The sequence below is a fragment of the Diachasmimorpha longicaudata genome, chromosome 7 (assembly GCF_034640455.1).
Source record: "Diachasmimorpha longicaudata isolate KC_UGA_2023 chromosome 7, iyDiaLong2, whole genome shotgun sequence".
Taxonomy (NCBI): Eukaryota; Metazoa; Arthropoda; class Insecta; order Hymenoptera; family Braconidae; genus Diachasmimorpha; species Diachasmimorpha longicaudata.
This window is the reverse complement of record NC_087231.1, coordinates 4,781,945-4,800,310: the sequence shown is the minus strand read 5'-3', so window position 1 is coordinate 4,800,310 and position 18,366 is coordinate 4,781,945. Positions and strand designations below refer to the sequence as shown.

The following is an 18,366-nucleotide window of genomic DNA, read 5'->3' as shown; positions in this document are numbered from 1 at the left end:
TCCTTGCGTCATTTCCAGGTACAGAAATTATTTATAGACATTGATTATTTGTTTTTAAACATTGATTTATTATACACAGTCGGGCGAACCAAATCGCATTTTATTTTTCATCAAGATAATAAATTAATTACTATCTCATCAGTAATATTGTTTCATTTGTACAAAAATGATCTGACCAAGGATGGCAAACTGCTCATCCAACAGATAAAAATCTCATCTGCTTTGGCTCAATTAATTATTTTCTTCTAAAATTATACTCCATCGCGTGTTCAATTGCTGCAGTCTTAACATCATAGAAATAGAACGTTAAATATTTCCAAATCGATGCGAAGCATAATGTTAATTCCATTATGGGGGGGGCTGACCATACAATTATTTCGGGGGATGTGGGAAAAATAGGGATTGAATATTCAACAATAACCAGTCGGCAATTTACAAAAGATGGGATCATTTATATTCAGTTTTTTTCTTCATTAAAAAATTGAGCTAATCTTAAAAATCTAGGGGTCAATCAAAGTAGATGTGGGCACGTAAATTGATAGGGTATGCTCATATATATCTATATATATATATCAGTTGTTTTCGAATAACATAAAAAATGGGGAGAGCATTGAGGCATGAAAATAAAGGTGACATCGTAACAATTACAATTATACCATAAATAATTATCAACTTCACGATCAGATTCATCGTTATCTCCTGGTCGAGGACATGATTACAAAACCTGGTCAATCATCTTGCCGTTTAAGCATTCGAAGGAAAAATCAATTTCGTCATAATCGGCAGTATTTGAACAAAACAAATAGGCAAATCACTTTCACTGTGAGATTTGAGAAAAAATGACGTACATCAATCACTGCGTGATGGACTGACTGAATTCTCACAGAGAAATGTGGTCGTCATTATAAACAAAATAAATAAATTAATTACGAAAAATTTGACTCTTCATACTTTGCTGCTACGACCATACTCGAGGATTTGCTTGTGGTAGAAGAGCAGATACCTGAAACATCAAAAAATAGATAGATCATTCCTTTGGTCATTATCATTCTCCAAGTATTTGTGCTGATGCATTAGTAAGGTGCTTCTGAATGGAATTTTTGAATGTCATTTTCTCGAGATATGTGAGGTATTCCATACTAAATGAGTCAACGAGTGGCTCTCCAATTAATAATCGTAATTCCAATTCTTTTTATCTTAATTAAAACACTCTTGAAGGTATGAAAATCGTCATGTTTCCAATTGGGAAATTTTTTTATCTATGACCCTGCTTAAAACGCTGCTATTCAGAAGCAAAAAACCAATCATCTCACTATTCGTAAACAATGACGAGCTTGAAATTTAAAACGTTAAAAATACTCACCCTTCGCTGGTCAAAACGTCTTTAAGCCGCGCCTTGGTGATCAAATGATCATCACACTTGAACCACTGGTCCCTCTGCTGCCTGATGAAGGCAGTATAGTGGCCAGTCTCTAGTGAGCCCTCATGATTAATAACAGCAAACAATGAATATCTGTTGTCACTGAAAGTCGTGTCTTCGCCATTTTTGGGGAAGCCGTCGATAGAACCGCGGTTATTATTGCCATTGCGTTGGTGTGACATGAATGGTGTCATGTCGAGTTGTTCTGGGAATGAGATAAACGTCGATATCTTCTTATCCTGGATACTGGAGTGTTCAAAGCGCTTGAGATGAAAACTCGCGACAATAGGTAGTTGTTTCATTGTTAGCTGTTTGGTGCTTTCTTGATAGCTCTGGCACTTGCTACATTTTATTTTAGCACTTGAGCCTAGATGCTCAGCTCGTGTGAAGCGCTCTAGGCAGTCGAGAAGTGATGTAGGGGGTCCATTGGCGTCCGAGCCGGAGGCACCAGCTGTTGGACCGAGATCTAGAGATATGTCCCAGAATGGATCGATGGTTGTAGAAACGCCGTTGCAAGATTGACATACAACATCGCTCTGCAACCCTCCAGTGAATATTTGATCAATAATACAGTTGCAATGATGTGGATTATCCTTAACAAATATTGGTGCTGCTTCACAGTGTCTGTGAAGTACGTCCAAAGTAGCAATGAAGAATTCGTGGGCATCCTGTTGTTCATAACCAGCCAAGTGTCTAGCGTGTGTCCATATCAAATGGAGTAATTTATGGAGTGTGAGAGGTGCTTTGCTACCAGAATAGAATTCCTGGAAGAGATGGGACACCTCACAAACCAGACATCGACTTGGCTGCGGGCAGTGATGACGATCAGAGAGGAAATAATCTCGCAGGAGTGGAGTGTGAGTCAATGCCTGGACAATGCAGTTCATGAAGCAGGTGCTGCCTAAGTTTATAAGCCCTCTGAGACCTGTGAACAATTTTTTCATCGTTGAATACATCGTCATTTTTACAGTGACTCCAGGGGATGTGAAAAAAACATGAGAAGAGACCGGAGTTTCAATTACTAGAATATCAATCCCCTGTGAGTAAAAGATGAGAAGTTTGGAATTGTTTTTTACCAATTGTTGAATTCTCCACAACGCGCCTTCGTCGTGGATTTTTCCTTAGCAATTCCGCCTCGACTTGTGTCGGCTCCCAGGCACGATAGAACTCTCCCAGGCTGAGGGATTTGGCTGACTCGCTCCATTGTGCTTTGGCTACTGTCAGTAACTCTCTATCGTATACATAGTCTCCACATTGGAAGCACAGAATGTTACCGTAACAAAGATCCACGGCTGTAATGAAACATGAAATTTTGTTACATAATGAGTGAAAAAATAATAAACCTACAATTACTCAATTAATAACCAATGGGTGAGAAACATCTGCCTACCTAAAAAATGTTTCTTCGTTTTCGCATGCTCCTGGATGTGACCACCAACGTAGCAACCAAAAAATATGCAGTGCAAGCAGGAATGCAGTCGATCCTTGTGGGTCTTGCAAGTATGACATAAGCAGCTGACGGCCTGTAAAAAGATGGTCTCATTAATTGCATGGGAAAAAAAATCAATCCCGAGTTCTCGACCCATCATTCGTCAAGCTATTTTCCACTCGAGTCAGAAAAAAATGATAAAATTGGCATGAAAAAAATTCCTCATTTTTATATCACCAGTTCCACATAATAATCTTGAAGATCAAACAGTATATCTCAGTCGATACATTCCTCCGTAAATCGTAATCAGAGCAGAGTCCAAATTTAAAAAAAATTGATTTTACAAGTGCAGAGCCACACGCGCAGGGCAACGCAAACCTAATGTCCGATCCTGATAGCCTGAATGAACCGTACGTGTGGGCTGTGTCACGTACAGTCTCTCAGTGACTGGTGTGCATGTAAATACAGGGTGTTTGTATTTTCACCAGTACCCCAGCGTATGTACACACCACGAGATATGTCAAGCTCACAAGCGAGCGTCATGGATTATAACCTAAACATGAATCTCCAACTGACCCCGGGCCCATCACCACAAGCTAAAAATTCTCTGGTGGAAACAAACTAACGTCCACTCTCTTTCGGAGCAATTGTCACTGACAAAATCCTTAAAAACTCTTCCTAACACTCGCGACACCGGCTAATGCCCCAAAATATTCATTACTCCAATTAAAAAAATATATTGGAAAAACAAACTCAAAAATATCTTACCTTTCTGACGCGTGCCTCTGCCGAAGTACTTGTGACAAAGTAAGAGTGTATTACTTTGTACGGTTGTATACCTTTGGCAGCTTTAAAATTATTCAAGTGTATGCAGCCATGGTCGCTCATCTCAGACCTGCTACTGCTGCGATGATGCACGAGACTCTTCCTCTTCCTCTCAATCTCAGTGTGTCCCCAGGGTGCTGATCTTTTACCTTCGTAACCTCCACTACTACTCTTATTGTTTAAAATATTTAAAAAACCCCAGTCAGTTTCACGCTGTTCAGACGTGGAATGAGATTGAGTTGTACTTGTGTATTTAACCGGGGCGTAGCACGCTGGCCTTGGAAGGATCACGCGTGTCGTTGACATGGAAAAGCGCGTGAGCCCTCTAAATAATTGATTGTTTGTGATTTTTTTTTTTTCAAAAAACTTGGAGTACAAACTTCCTCAGTACTCCCTTTACAAACTTCACCTGCACTGTTGGCTCCACACTTGAACTGTTGGCTTACGCCCACGACTAGTCCCTTGGTTGGATTTTTAAAGAGCCACTTGGCCCGATCGAGCGAACAATTTTTTTTTTTCTTTTCACAATAATGGGAGAGAGTGTGTGAAGAGAGGGGGACCTCACGCGACGATGAAAATTTGCCAGGACGCTGGAGAAGTTATACTGTTGGACCACGTTTTATCCCGAGTCTTTCGACAGTCAAACGCTCACGGACACCAGCCGGTGACTGCAGCCGCGCCGGTATATACGAGCGACCGTACCTCCGTTTCCCCCACCCTCTTCCTCATCGCCACTCCTCCAATGGCTCCGGGGATACAGTTGTGTACCTGCAGGTAATCAGAGCCCCAGGATACCGTTAATTCCCATGAACTCCGAGACATTTAATTGCGAACTTAATGAGGGGTCATTTAGCCTCGAGCTCTCTAATTAGGTCAGGGGAAATAGTTTGGACGAAATTTCGGCCCTTGTGCTGAATATTTTCCGGGGACGGATTACGATGGTCATTACGAAATTTCCTGATAATCTAGGGATCGACGTCGCCTAGGAGGCTAAGCTACTGTCGCCTTGTGGTACGGTCCTGGCGCCACTCACTCGCCTCCTCTTGTCTATCGGGAACAGCTGCGCATAGTACGCATCCTCTCAAGAGCCTCGGTGTCCGTAGTTTGCCCTATGGAACCGCTTTAATCGCTCAACCCCGTCTAGTTACCATGATCGGAACGGCTTTTACCCAACGGCTGTCCATCTGCCTTGCGAATAAAAAAGTTCATTGTCATTAGTCGGAATGATGCTACGCTGAAGATGCTCTCCGCCGGTCTCGCGGTGGCTGACTCATTCTGGAGCATATTTCCTGATTTTTTGGAGTAGAACAAAGGAGGGATAACTCCATTACCTGCTCCGGGCATCGGGGAGATTATTACGGTGGTTTGAATGTAAACAGAACGGGATAATGACGACTATGCAGATTATTTTTTTTTAGCATTTTATTTTCCTTCGAGCCGGTTCGGGTATTTGCGATAATGATCAGGATTTTGAATGATTAGATCGGATTGTTTTCCCCACCGAGAGGTAATGAACTTGCCCACTACTCCAATTCACTGGGGGATTTAAAAAATGGAATGGGAAAAAATCATACATAATTCGAGAGAATTATTTGTTAGTTGATTAGGAAAATTAATAATTTGATACGGTTATGAATAGAGATTGTCATTTTAAAATACTTTCGCTTGTGAGTGAAATTACGAGAAGATTCATTTAATGTTGCCGCGGAATGGGAAACAGCTGATTGAGATTGATGACTGCGTGGGGTGCATTTTCATCGCTTTCATTTTCAGCTCAGGAGCCCAGTTTCTATAGTTATCACCTAGCTAGATAAATTAGACAGTTGTTTAATTTAAATTTAAGATATCTTTTTGGGATCTTCCGAAGGATATTTTGCAGAGCCATAAGATTTTTCTAGTTATCTGAGAAAATACCTGAATGTGCCCCCGCGTGTCAATAGGATTCATGTTGCGATTCGTCACTGCTGGAAATAGCGGGCGAATTCAAATAGCGAAATATAACAAAAACACTTTTAAATTTATTTTACTCCATTTTTGTAGGTTTCCAATGCTTTAAAAAATGGTCTAAAAGGACAATTATATAACTTTTAATGAGGGACATTGTTTATTTCACCTATTTTCGATCAGTCTCAACAATTTTCAATTGCAACCTGATCGAGGCGCGTGAACAATCACGTGCGCGTCCTTAAGCCCTCCGTGACCTGCTTTCACAGCTAATAATTCGATAATTACGAGACAGAATAAAAGTAATAAAACAATATATGTAGGTATTTTCAGAAGAGAAAATTTTTTCAGTCGATTGATATTTTTCTATTCAATAATCTTGATATAAATCTTAAAAAATTCATCTTTATATAAGTCTTACAAAAATCATATCAAAATCTCATGTTTATAGGCGTCTCTGATTAATCCATACCTATTTCGACAAAGTTTCATTGCGTATATTTTGAACTATAAGTTTATTCGCGTCTTACCGACGGTCGAGATTGAAAAATTAATGTAATTCACTTACCGGGCGGCTGATGTCACTGGCACCTTCGCGGCGATGACGTCGTAAAATTCAAACATTCTTAATGGAGTGACTTCCCCTCGTGTTAGGTTTCTCGAATAAGTCGGATAATTTATAATTTATTCACGAAGACTCATTAAATTCTCAATGAACGTGTGATAATGTTCTGGTTTTTAAAATCATACTACCAATTCGATATAATCCGTAAAGGCATTGTTTATTTCTCTCAACTTTTCTTATAGTCAATGTAATAATATCAATATTATAGTTTATTTTTATCAATAAATTGAAATTGTTGTTTTTGTTTCTTTTATATATTTATATACATAATCATACAACGTATTACATATCTAATGTTGTTGCTGTTTTTTTTTTTCATCGTTTAGGATAAAGCTAGGACGTTGAGAGGTAAGAGTGGTTTGGGGAAGATCGAAGGAGCCCCGTGATTTAGGATTTCTTTATTCTCAATTACTTGGTTTTTTTATTTATTTAGATTTTGTTATTTTCGTCTCATTACGCTAGATGTATGGACAAGATAGAGAGACAGGAGTGGAGTGAGTGGCGATAAGAAATAGATATAGCCCGAGGGATAAACGCTTTTTTTAGTTAGGTATAAATAATCGGAACTGAGATGTGAACATCTCATTATTTAAATATAACTACAGTTGCATATTCTGCGAAACTTACATAATCGTAAAAGACTTTACGTTTACAATAAACAATGTACAATATTAAATAACAGAAATTATCCAGACACTACAAAATGCTGGATCACTTTATTCAGTATTATTATATATAATTAATGGTTTTTTTTTTGTTGTTTAACAACCACTTGTGATACCGTCTAATATATATATTTTTTCATCATAAATTTTCGAAGATTTGTTCAAATTCACTCAGGGTTTGACTAGTTGAAATTATTTTCATTTTGAAATTTGAGTATTTATTTAGCTTTAGGGGGCGAAAACCCGAGTGAATTCAAATTGCATTAGTCATTACGTCCACGGAGGTCTTTATTTCTTTTTATTAACGGAAATTCAATATCCTTAGGATTAATCATTTACGTGGTATCTTGGTATCTCAGAGTGTGATTAAAAGTGCCTTAAATTCATTCAGTTTAATGATTCTCTTCATTGAATTTGTCTTTCAACCTGTGTTTCATCACCTCTAAAACTTTTCAACGCATGCTTCTTTTATAAATATACATAGGTACATTTTTGTCTATGCTCGTGGGAGTGGCGATACTCCTGCTAAATTCATGAAGTCTTGGGAGAGTAGCTACAGGGTGCCGTCCCATTAGACATCCACTCCGAGAGTTTTCTTTCACTTGTTTTCTGTGTTGCTTAACATTTTTTTAAGAGCAATGCTCGTCGAAAAATATCGATATCTCTCTTACACGCATGCGATGCCGCGACAGACCAGGGATTATACTCGTTTCCACTATCATAACGCGCCTTCCATGTTACGAATTTCATATGACATATTTTATTTTCATTATCTCCTCTTCTCCAGGCTTATTATTTTTAACAGGTCCATGTACTGCATTTTTTGTGGTTGAGTTGCAGTTGATTAGCTAGCCCTAACATCAATTCAATCGATCATGCGCAAGGAGCGTTGCCTGAATTTAGTTCACGTGAAAATTAATCCACAGTAGTAACCGTAACACGTGAAGTCTTCGATTTTTTTTCCGCGGATTATCCCCCATATCGATCGCTCAATGCAATTGAATTTTTTAATTTAAAAATTTAAACGTTAAATCATGATTATAGCCGAGTGCAATCAACTTTTCCGCTGAGTTCATAATACTCTATTGCACTCAATCCCACTGGTGCGTTTCTCAAATAAGTCGCGTAGCTTTCTCTTCGGAAATTTATTCATCAAGATTTTTTTTTATACATTTTTCCTCAAGTATAAGTAGGGCAGTGCTTTATGTACATAACGTAGGCGAGACGGAACCCACAGCGCCATTGAACTCAGCCCTATCGCCAGATTTTTTTTCCTATTTTTTACTAGCTCTCATATAGTACTTCACTAGTCATTCCCCATCCTGTCTGAAATAAATTCAATTATATTGGCTCAACCCACAATAACGAACGGAAATTTAAGACCTATCATTATAAACGTGAAAAATTGAGTCTCAGCGAGCAGACAAAGAGGTTTATGCAATGGGATTTACTCAGTTATCATTTTTTTCAGCATAAATGGGTCTAAATTCAGGTTGTCTTATCCTCATTTTTTATTCCTTTTCATTATGACATTCATAGTTCTTCATCTTGGAGTTTATGAGACGCTGTCGTTATTCCTTTGATGATATTAATATTGAAGGAATTGTGCCATGCATTAATGCAGCATCTACTTTGCATTCGGTTTATATTGCATTCTTCTTCTCGAGAATGTAGTGGCTGAGGAGTGTGTGAGAGCTTAACGACGAGCTACCGAATTTTCTTCATCAATTCAAATGATCTCTTATATTATTGTTAATTGCAATAACTGAGTATTTCACTTAAAGTATTAATCTCAAACCCCTATCATACACTAATTAATAACAGTAACGACAGAAAAATATGATTTTACTCTGAATAACGAAGTTAACTCTTTTATATGCATAATTATTTTTTCATCCTCCCGTGGTATTTTCCGCGAATTTCCTTCTCTTGCGTCTTCTCGCTTGGCTACTTGAATTTTTAATGAGCCAAGTTATCCCAAGGGCACCGATGATTGAAGAAAAAATGCAAAATCAATGACTCTATCGGAGCTCTACGTCAATTTTATAAATGAATTTTCACATGCTTATCCATCGTCGAGCAGTGGCGGCATGCGGGAGAGTGCAAATCGAATAGCAGATTTCTTCACGCAGAACTTTATTATCCAATGATGTTGCAGAAAGCCTTCGAAGAATCGTCCCAGTAACTAGATTCGTTAAGGTTTAATAGCAATGTCGAATTGTTTCTCTAAGATTGAATTTCTACGAGCCGAAGAGAGGTTGATAGACAGACAAACATGCAGACTGACACTTTACAGACATACTTTCGTAAAAATAATTTTAAAACGAGAAAATCTCAAGTCCAGTCGCTTCAGAAGTTATAATTAGGAAATATCAGAGTTAGAAGTCATATGTACAAGTTTTTCACTGTTAAATATTTAATTATTGTTGATGTCATTTAAAATGTAGTTCTTTTCTCCAATTATCTAGCAATTCATATTATCCTAATGCGTTTGATTTTATATACACATATTCTGTTCAATGCGTGACAAACATATCATTGGTAGAAGTTTTATTAATTATTAATGCGTTATGTCTAAGCACAGGTCGCCTCTGGTGAATCGAATAAGAACGTTTACTTAATGGATACAGATTAGTTCGTTTCAAATATACAAGGATGAAGTATACATTGCCATGGATGCAGTGAAAATAGAATGTTTCTTTCAAATATAATAATATTTTTGCTCTTTAATTTCCTGTTACAATTTCGTTGGTGATGGAGGCATCGATGATGTCAGGATGTCGGGTTCTCGGCGAATTTTTAATTTTTTTTTGTTCAAAGTTAATATAATTATAGCAATTATTGATGATTTTGTCGGTAATCTCATGAATACACTCCGCAGATGGACGAATAAAGTAGGATTGTGGGCGCATTGATTCGTTGGATGAAAGCAGAAATTATGGAGCTTAAAATATAACAGACATTTGGTCCCAACCGCGGCGAGACAGGTAAGACAGACAATAGCTATTCTCTCATTGAATACGGATATTCTATTTTTTTAAATGTCACTGTCAACGTAAATATAATTAACGACCGAACGAACGACTTCCACAAAACTCTCGACTACGTGTAAGATTGTAATTTCGTTCAGGAGGCGGGGAGAGCGATTTTACTTTTCATTTGTTATATAAATTCTATGAAAACTTGGGTATGAACTCACGCTAATGACGATAGAGTCAATTAGGAAAGAGAAGCATGAAATAGTTAAAAATATCAAACATCGGAAAGTAACTTAATTAGTTTTGTGATTAAATTTCTTGTACAAACTCTCGGGAGTTTTTGTTATGTGAGTATATATTTTTAATATGTATTTAGAACTGTGAAACTCTGGGAACTTTCAGTATCATCATTTCTGCGCTTCCGACTATAGCAAGAAATATTTAATACAGTGCAGGATGTTGTGTGGATCGACAATCGAACAATCATCAACTGCAAAGATTGATTTTAATTGTAGTAATATTAAGATTGAAATACTTATCAGTATTTTTGACTAAGAGTGAGTGTCATTATCCTTGCTCTTTTAATTATGAAAATGAATCATCACGTACTGAAATGCTATTAATTGCATCGCAATAGTTTGTTAACTCTTTTTGTAGTGTAATCACGTACTTTCCACTTTTATGACTAATGATTCTAGTAGTATTAGATATTGGTAAGGGTTGAAATAGTCACAAGTTATTAACAGCAGTAATAGGAGCGGCTGTGCTCTTGACAATTGTTTTTCAGTGTACGCCTAGATCAGCGAGTGAACAACTTCACTCGGATAATTGGATTACCTCGTAGTTCATGTCTTCATGGTTGTTATAGTTTTTTCCAATCTCATTCTGCCTCATTTATATTTATAAATACTTACAATAGTTTTTTTTACTAGTTCGATCACCGAGTCACAAGACACATAGTGGTGAATTATAATTTCTCTAAGTCCGGTTGAAACGCTTTCTTTGCGTCGTACCCACGCGCCTGTCCTAATTAAATTGATTAAATTTATTTGTGTGTTGGAACTGAAGGCTGTTTTGCATACAATTTATTTGCAGGTGTACCCATCGTTGTTCTACAAGTACATATACACGATATTTTCTTTATCTACCAATACAGTGTTATGGCTGTCATGATTAATTCTGTAAAAATTCTACCACGCGTAACGCCATATAAAATTTAGTACACCGAAAAACAAAATGCTGAAAAAAAAAAACAAATTGCATACATAGAAGGCCATTACTGAGATTCAGATCTGCAGAATAGCGATGTGTACATTTACAAAACAGCCGCATCGTGCTAATGAAAAATCATAAAAATAAATCGTCTTTTATTTGTAATTTTTTTTTTTATTTTGTGTTTGACAGTTCGTTCGTTCGACCGACAATGCATTGACATGTGGACTCGCTCATAAAAACGAGCGCCACTAATGCATTTTTTTTTCTGTTGCTGTTTATCTCACAATACAGAGTGCGTTAATTATTAAGATGGGGGAGTGAGTGGAATAAGATAAAGAGGAAGCGGATGGTATCGATGAACGATGTCATTAATAGTATTAATAATTTAAATATACGAAATATAACAATAACAGTGAATAACACGATAACGATGACGCTCGCACCGATTCTTTCATTAGTTTTTTTTCCATAATTTTTAATATTCGACTATACACGACGTTATTTTGTAACGATGTCACCGTGCTTGGACTCCTGGTCGCAATCGGGACGTTTGGATTTTTTTCAACTTGTTTTTTTAATTCTTTAATAAGTTTTCTTCATGTTTTGGAACTTGAAATATAACAGGCCAAGTTGCGCATTCATAATTATTTATAATTAGCGAAAAGGGACGAAGCTCGATCTGTCGATCGGTGTTAAACGATCGCTTCAATTCGTTGATTTATAATATATATATTTATATGTATATATATATTTAAATCTTCAATTAAAAAGTCCAACGTGGGTAGATTAACTAAGCGTATCTAGCATTGCCAATTCAATAATACGGCAAAATCATTCATTTGCACTCATTTGCATCCAAAAAAAATCATATTTATTATTATTATTTCTTTCCTTGAAAACAAAATTATTCTGTTTACAATGCCTGACGCGAAAGATAGACCCATGATTTAGTTTATTACATTCCTTTAGTTTTTGTTTATTTTTCATACTTAATAATTACCTACATTACGCACTTGAATTATCCGCATGCACATCATCCCGGCAGTTTAAGTAGATACTCCCTCAAGCATGAGAGGGACATAGAAACGCTCATTGAATTGAAATATTTTTTTTTTCAAATTCATTTTTTATTTTTATTGTAAACAATTCTCTTTGATGCGATTCATGTCATCTAAAGTAATCCCTCTATGTAAAATGACCATCGTTAAAAGTTAAAACCTCTAAGTTTCATCTTATCTCAGTAATTATTTATTTTAGGATTTTTTTTTAATTCTGTTTAATTTTCCTCTTTATTTTCAAAATCCTCTCAAGAAAAACTAAGTCGACCTAAGTCGCATAACAAGAGAGCGAGGCGCAACGAGGACGCGACGTTTTTTTACTAAAATTCGTAATGACACATGAACCGTAACGCGCTATTCTGCTCACTCATTATCCATTTTTTATTAAAAAAAAAAAACAAAATACATTCCATGAATAACGAACAGGCTGCCTTCAAAAGCCCGCAGCATGCTACAGTTATCTCTCCCCTTCCCCTGGGACTTGAATATTGTAATAATCATTTATCGCAAGTGGGTAACATTTTTAGATACTTCCTCCTCGCACCCTCGCCGCAGCCACGCGCTTAGCACGCGGTTATTAATCTATTCTATATATTTTTCTTCTCCCTTAGTTTACATTTTTGCCCCATGTTCTTCTCTGATTTCCACGTCGAACAGCTCTTATGCTTAGGTACCTCGTGTTTTTTTTCCGCCTCTTTATTTTTGTTTTCCATCATTAAATGTGTAGTTATGCACGCGTTGCTATTTAATAACGTGTAACCTGTTTACACCCCTGTTCGCATTACCTCATACACAGTAATTCGCCTGTGTACGTATTTTGTATTTTCTTTAAATTATTGTATTCTTATTTTTTTCATTTTTTTTCTGAAACTTATATTTTATTTAAGTTTTTTTTCGCGTCAATTCGTCTTTACTTCACACTAGAGATACTCGACACAATCTAATCATAAATGATTAACACTTAAAATCACCAATCATACCTATTATTCGTCGCCGCAGCGCTTGGACTTGTACAATGTGTGGATTTATTATCCTAAGCGTAATTTAACGGCGGTCCGGCGGTGGTTACAATACTTTATTGAATATAGGTACTATTTAGAGTAAACACGCCGTAAGTATTCATAATAATTTCATTTTCTTTTAATGCATTTGTTCATTTTTAAGTTCATTCATGTTCGTTAATCATTTTAGCTTCGATTACCCCCCTCCAAAAGCGGATTAATGTTTTTCATTTAATTTTTTTTGTTTAATCAATTTTCCTTTTTTTTCCTTTTTCATCATCTACGTTAGAGGTACCCTCGATTTATAAGTACCCAATTTTATTATTATTTTTTTTTTTATTCGCGGTAAGGCACCCCCAGAGTTATTCGCGGAAGTACATTGATACAAACTAAATGACTAGATAATCCTTAAGTCACGTAACGGTGTAGCTTCGATCGCGCGACGGATAGGCAGGTGGGTAGTTCATTTATCTTAGTGGTTTTTTTAATTTTACAATTTACTTTTTTTATGTTGCTTTTTCAATTTCAATCAGCTTTTTAATGATACGGCGAAACCGAGGGCTAGAGAAATCAATTGTTATTTTTCGTCTTTAATATATAGTTAAAGCGAGAGCGAAAGAGAAAGAGATTTTTTTTCGATTTCTCTCTTTGCGGCGGAAGGAGACGCGCGAGGCGATGCGTGGCAGTTCCTGGATAATTTTAATTCGCTGGGCTTTTTTTCATGTGAGCCACTTGGCAGCTTTTCTCTCGTATCAGTATTACGGAGCATTCTTTTTCAGTTTCTTTTTAACGCAAAATATTTTTTTTAGTTGAGAATATGATGACTTGAAAGGTCGCGTTTTTGTGAGAACAGGGAAAGTTCATTCTAAATTTCAATTTGGGATAAACATTGGAGATTTAGGATGAATTTTCCCCGTCAATTAACATCCAGTACATGTCATCGTAATTCTGACAAGGATGAGTTAATTTCGATCCAGTGATCAGTAGCGAATTCATTCCATCATTCTCTTGCAATCAACATATTTACAACAATATCAAAATTGAGATTAAAAATGTCATTAGAAAACCAGGCTCACCTGAAAATACCCATACATCTCCGTGCTTGTGTGACTGACCCCGCAATATAGCAACAATACGACTTTTGCCGAAGTGCAATGGCGATTGATCAATCGTCAGCATTGAAAAATACAAATCTATCGAACAAAAACAAAATGTACATTACAATGCTATTAATTAGACTTGAAAATTCAACTGTCACAGGTGCTTTAAAAATGAGTGAAAAAAAAAACCAAGTACTAATGTTGATTCGATACACGAGATTTGAGGTTCGTTAATTAACATACATCGACAAACAGAGGACACAAGAGAATTGTAAACAACAGACGAACAGTTAAGACGAAATTGGGAAGGCAGTGGTGCGTTATTTCGGTATTTTCTACTTTTTTCATGTTTTTTAGTGCGACATTCGCCAGTTACGGCGATTTTTTCTGATGTGCTTGGGCATATAAAATGAAGCACACATTGACACACAATGAAATATCCCCGTATATAAAAAATCACCCGCAGAGAGATCACGTTTGAAGCGCAGAGCGCACGAGTAACGTGCAAATTATGTGGAGTGAATTCGATTCATCTCTTCCGCCTCCCTTTCCCTTTCCTCTGGCAATTAATATATATCGTTCACCCTTAATGAGTCCAATTTATTCCCTTTGTCAACTCGTATGGAGAAAGAGAGACAGACATAGAGAAAATTATGTACTTTATCTTAACATTTTTTTTGTTTTTTCATTTGTTCTCATTCTTTCGTCAAAGGACCACCGCACATTGAGTCTCATCATCCCTTATTATTCGCGCACACCCGACAAGGAGACGTCTCCAGAGAGTTTATCCCCGATAACTAAACAGTATTTAAATTATTATTAATCATTTTTTAAACATTCGCGCACATATTAAGCGAGGCCACTTGGCCATCCAACGACAATTTTCCCCCACCTGCACTTTAATTTCAATTTTCACTTATTGTTGATCGTGAAAAATAAATAAACAAAGCTGTCATCACTAGTACCGCCGTGAACAGTGCGTAGATGACTCGGATAGTGTTTTTTTTTTTCAAAGCTGCTTCAGTTCATTATTTCACCCATTCCTCGTTCTTCAACGGTCCGTTAGTATTAATGCGCTGCTTCCTGTTGATGATGTCAGTCTAGTATTAACAAATTGGCTTATTATTTTTTTAAAATTATTATTTCAACTCATTAGACTGCCGTCTCTGTGTGACTGTGACTCGAGAGACGTTCAACATCAATTTCAGGTACGTTCAGTTCATCGGGTATGTTGTCTGCATAGTCGATACTGCTTGTTTGTGAGTGCCGCTTGCTCAATGATGACTGTTTCCGTAGTACCTCTGCTAGGGTCAAGCCACTGTGCTCACCATAACGCGTGTCTAGGCCCTGCCGAAATGCGTTCACTACGCGAATCTGGAACGCAACGTGTTTAACGTGATGAGATTAGTCTGTTCGATACTGTCATTATTCAACATAATTAATAGCCATTACATTCGTTTATATTCATAATGATGATGCATCTTAGTATGCATCATAGCGAGGATAAAAGCAGAGGAATTTTATGGAAAGACTCCATTGGTTTGACAGCTAGAGTGCAAAGGATGGCTCCCGAAAAAAAATATATCACCGGTAAAAATAAATTCAGTTCAACGTATTGCGGTAAAATGTTGGATATTTCTTTTTATTTAGTATTTTTACTCCGGTATACTGCATGCACCGGACTCATGCCAAAATAAATATTTGTGTGTGTGTGTGTTTTTTTAAAACATAGTTGAATGTAGAAAGGAAAATGCACTCGGTCTTTTTCAGAAGAAAAATCACAAGTGTCTCGTGTACAAAAATGACAGTGTCCCGGGGAAAATAAATTGCTAAGAATGACGATGGCGATGTATGCACAAAGGGTGTAAAGATGAACAAGCGCGAAAAATATATTGTGAATTCTCTTCAGAAATTGTGTACGCTGCGGGTGAAAGAAAAATCAAGCTTTTTCTCGCTCGAATGCAATGTTTCCAATTGTTTTTATCATACGAATGACGAGATATATTTATCTTGGTACAGATATACATAAACAACCAATGGAACAATTTATCACACATAGTTCAGCCGAAACATTGCGAGAACATCGCATGCATGATTCATGATTAATATAAACCAGTCGAGCATAGAATAGATGTGATGAATAATGAGATCTACCGAGCCATTCCCTACCAAATAAGCTGTTTACAATTTAAATAGATGTTCAGCAGTTGGTGTAGCTGAAATATCATTGAGAAGGGTATTAGAGTTGGAACCGAATAATTCGCGAGTATATTCTATCTTGAATTGGTAAAATTGCAACGAAAGGGAACAGAGTTATTCTGGTTTGAGAACGTCATAATATGAAGGACGAACTTGAAACAAGTAGATAGTCCTGGATTCGGTCAGACCGGGAGAATAGTGGAAATCGGATAAACGGGAAATAACTCGGAGAAGAAAAATCTTCTCATCTGTAAAGAAGTGGTAAAACGAGGGAAGTTAACTTATCTTCAACTTTGTTTTACCACTTCACCACAGAGATAATAATGATAGCAAAATTTCGTGTCCAGGAATTTTAGGAAATTTTATCATTGAAAAGTTAGATATCCCATGAGTTTTCACATGAAGTTCCTTTTCAGAGGAATCAACATATTGTTTACATTTCCAGTTGACGTCCTTCATCTTTTCAATAACAATATGTTCTCAACCAGAAATATATTCTATATTTAAAGCCAGCGTTCTCAATTCAAGAATGAATTTTCTGCAGTGTTCTTCTATTCTAGTCTCATTGTCAGTGGAGGATATCAGGTGAAATAACATGTTGGCAACTGCATAGCTTGAAGCACATTGTTGTAAGCTCGGGAAACAACTTTCCTTCGCTTGAACTGGCTCAATTAAATTCCAATCTCTCCCCTATTTTTTCCCCTTTTCTACAACACTAGTCATTGAAACTGGGTTAGACGAGAGAGCATGTCTTCGTGCAACTTACAACGGCTTACCAGCGCAAGCCCGACTATCGTTGCGGTGAAGATAAACACAAAGCTCTTTGAGATTAGCTGTAAAAAACAAGGTATACGGGGAAAGCCTCCGGAGGAGGAATTTCCGAAACTAAAAGCGGTCGAGACTCGCAATACAGTTTCTCTTGGCAGTGCTGCATTTGGAAATACTTGTTTCATTCTTTTTCAGAGCCAAAGGAAATACTCAGAGTACATTATAGATGAAAAGGGGAAAATCTCGAGATACTCGGGGAATAAAATGAAAAGCTGATGAGGAATTTGTACCGTTACCATGTGCATGAATCATTTAGGTGAGCTTTTTATTTCGAAATCGAGTGGTAAAACGTAACACGACAGATACGTTTTCTTTTTATCGAGAGGATAATATTTTTATCAGTGGAAAATACCGGAGTTGCCAATTTCAAACTGGATAATTTTAATTCAATCATAAAATATCCGTTTCCGCAGTGCTACTAGTATTCTTCGCTTTGGAACTGACACTGGCCCTTCCGCAGCCTCGTAAAAGTTCAAATCACTGCAGGAAAATATCTTCAGCGACAGGCTGCGCGAATAAAAACCCTACGACACTCGCCCTGAAATAGACTATTATGTGAAAGTGTCTCCATAAAATTTGTTAATCAACCACTGAGAATAAAATTGCTTAGCCCATAATTTCACAATATCGTTAGATAAAAACTTTCCATAGGATTTTTCAAATTCATAATTAGAGAATTTCGTATCTTGGGCCACACCTAGAGCTTCTTAAACTGAAAATTTTCATTTCAAATCTCTCCTTTCAGCAGGAATTTTCCTGTTCAATAGAACATGGAAAATCTGTTCGTTATGTGTTACCACTCCACAAGTAATTTATTTTCATTCCCATGGTAAACTTGCTATAATTATGAAAACGGCTGCGTGACAGCAGCTTTGGCTCTCGGGGAATGGCTCGTTCGTGCCATTAAGCGTGAATTCAGAAATTTGTGGTAATAAAACATCGAGCTATTTGCTTCTGAAATTGAAAGCCAGTGGGTATTGTCAGCACCAGCCTCGAGCACAGTCATCAGCTGTAAAAAAATCAAGCTTGTTTTTCAGCAGACAGATTGCATACTCTAAATGACAAGCAGTATTCTAAAG

The 18,366-nt window shown here is 36.9% G+C and overlaps 2 protein-coding genes across 6 annotated transcripts in view; both read right to left on the bottom strand.

Annotated features, from left to right (window-relative positions):
- Nucleotides 1–48: 48 nt before the first annotated feature.
- On the bottom strand, nt 49–4,484 carry LOC135164191 (ubiquitin carboxyl-terminal hydrolase 22). Its single transcript, XM_064124297.1, has 5 exons — nt 3,618–4,484; nt 2,811–2,943; nt 2,497–2,712; nt 1,364–2,345; nt 49–1,003 (listed from the first exon to the last, which is right to left on the bottom strand). Exons 1-5 carry the CDS (start codon nt 3,978–3,980, stop codon nt 946–948), a joined length of 1,752 nt encoding a protein of 583 aa, XP_063980367.1. The 5' UTR covers nt 3,981–4,484; the 3' UTR covers nt 49–945.
- Nucleotides 4,485–6,636: 2,152 nt separating this feature from the next.
- The window catches only part of Pmca (plasma membrane calcium ATPase), a 78,581-nt gene continuing 66,851 nt past the window's right edge, over nt 6,637–18,366 (bottom strand). For 3 of the 5 annotated variants that reach the window (XM_064124857.1, XM_064124858.1, XM_064124859.1), the window contains one exon: nt 6,637–15,634. In XM_064124857.1, the coding sequence (XP_063980927.1) occupies nt 15,413–15,634 (222 nt within the window). In that variant the 3' untranslated portion in view covers nt 6,637–15,412. The remainder of the gene's footprint in view (nt 15,635–18,366) is intronic. The other 2 variants (XM_064124862.1, XR_010299303.1) reach the window with 2 other exon arrangements.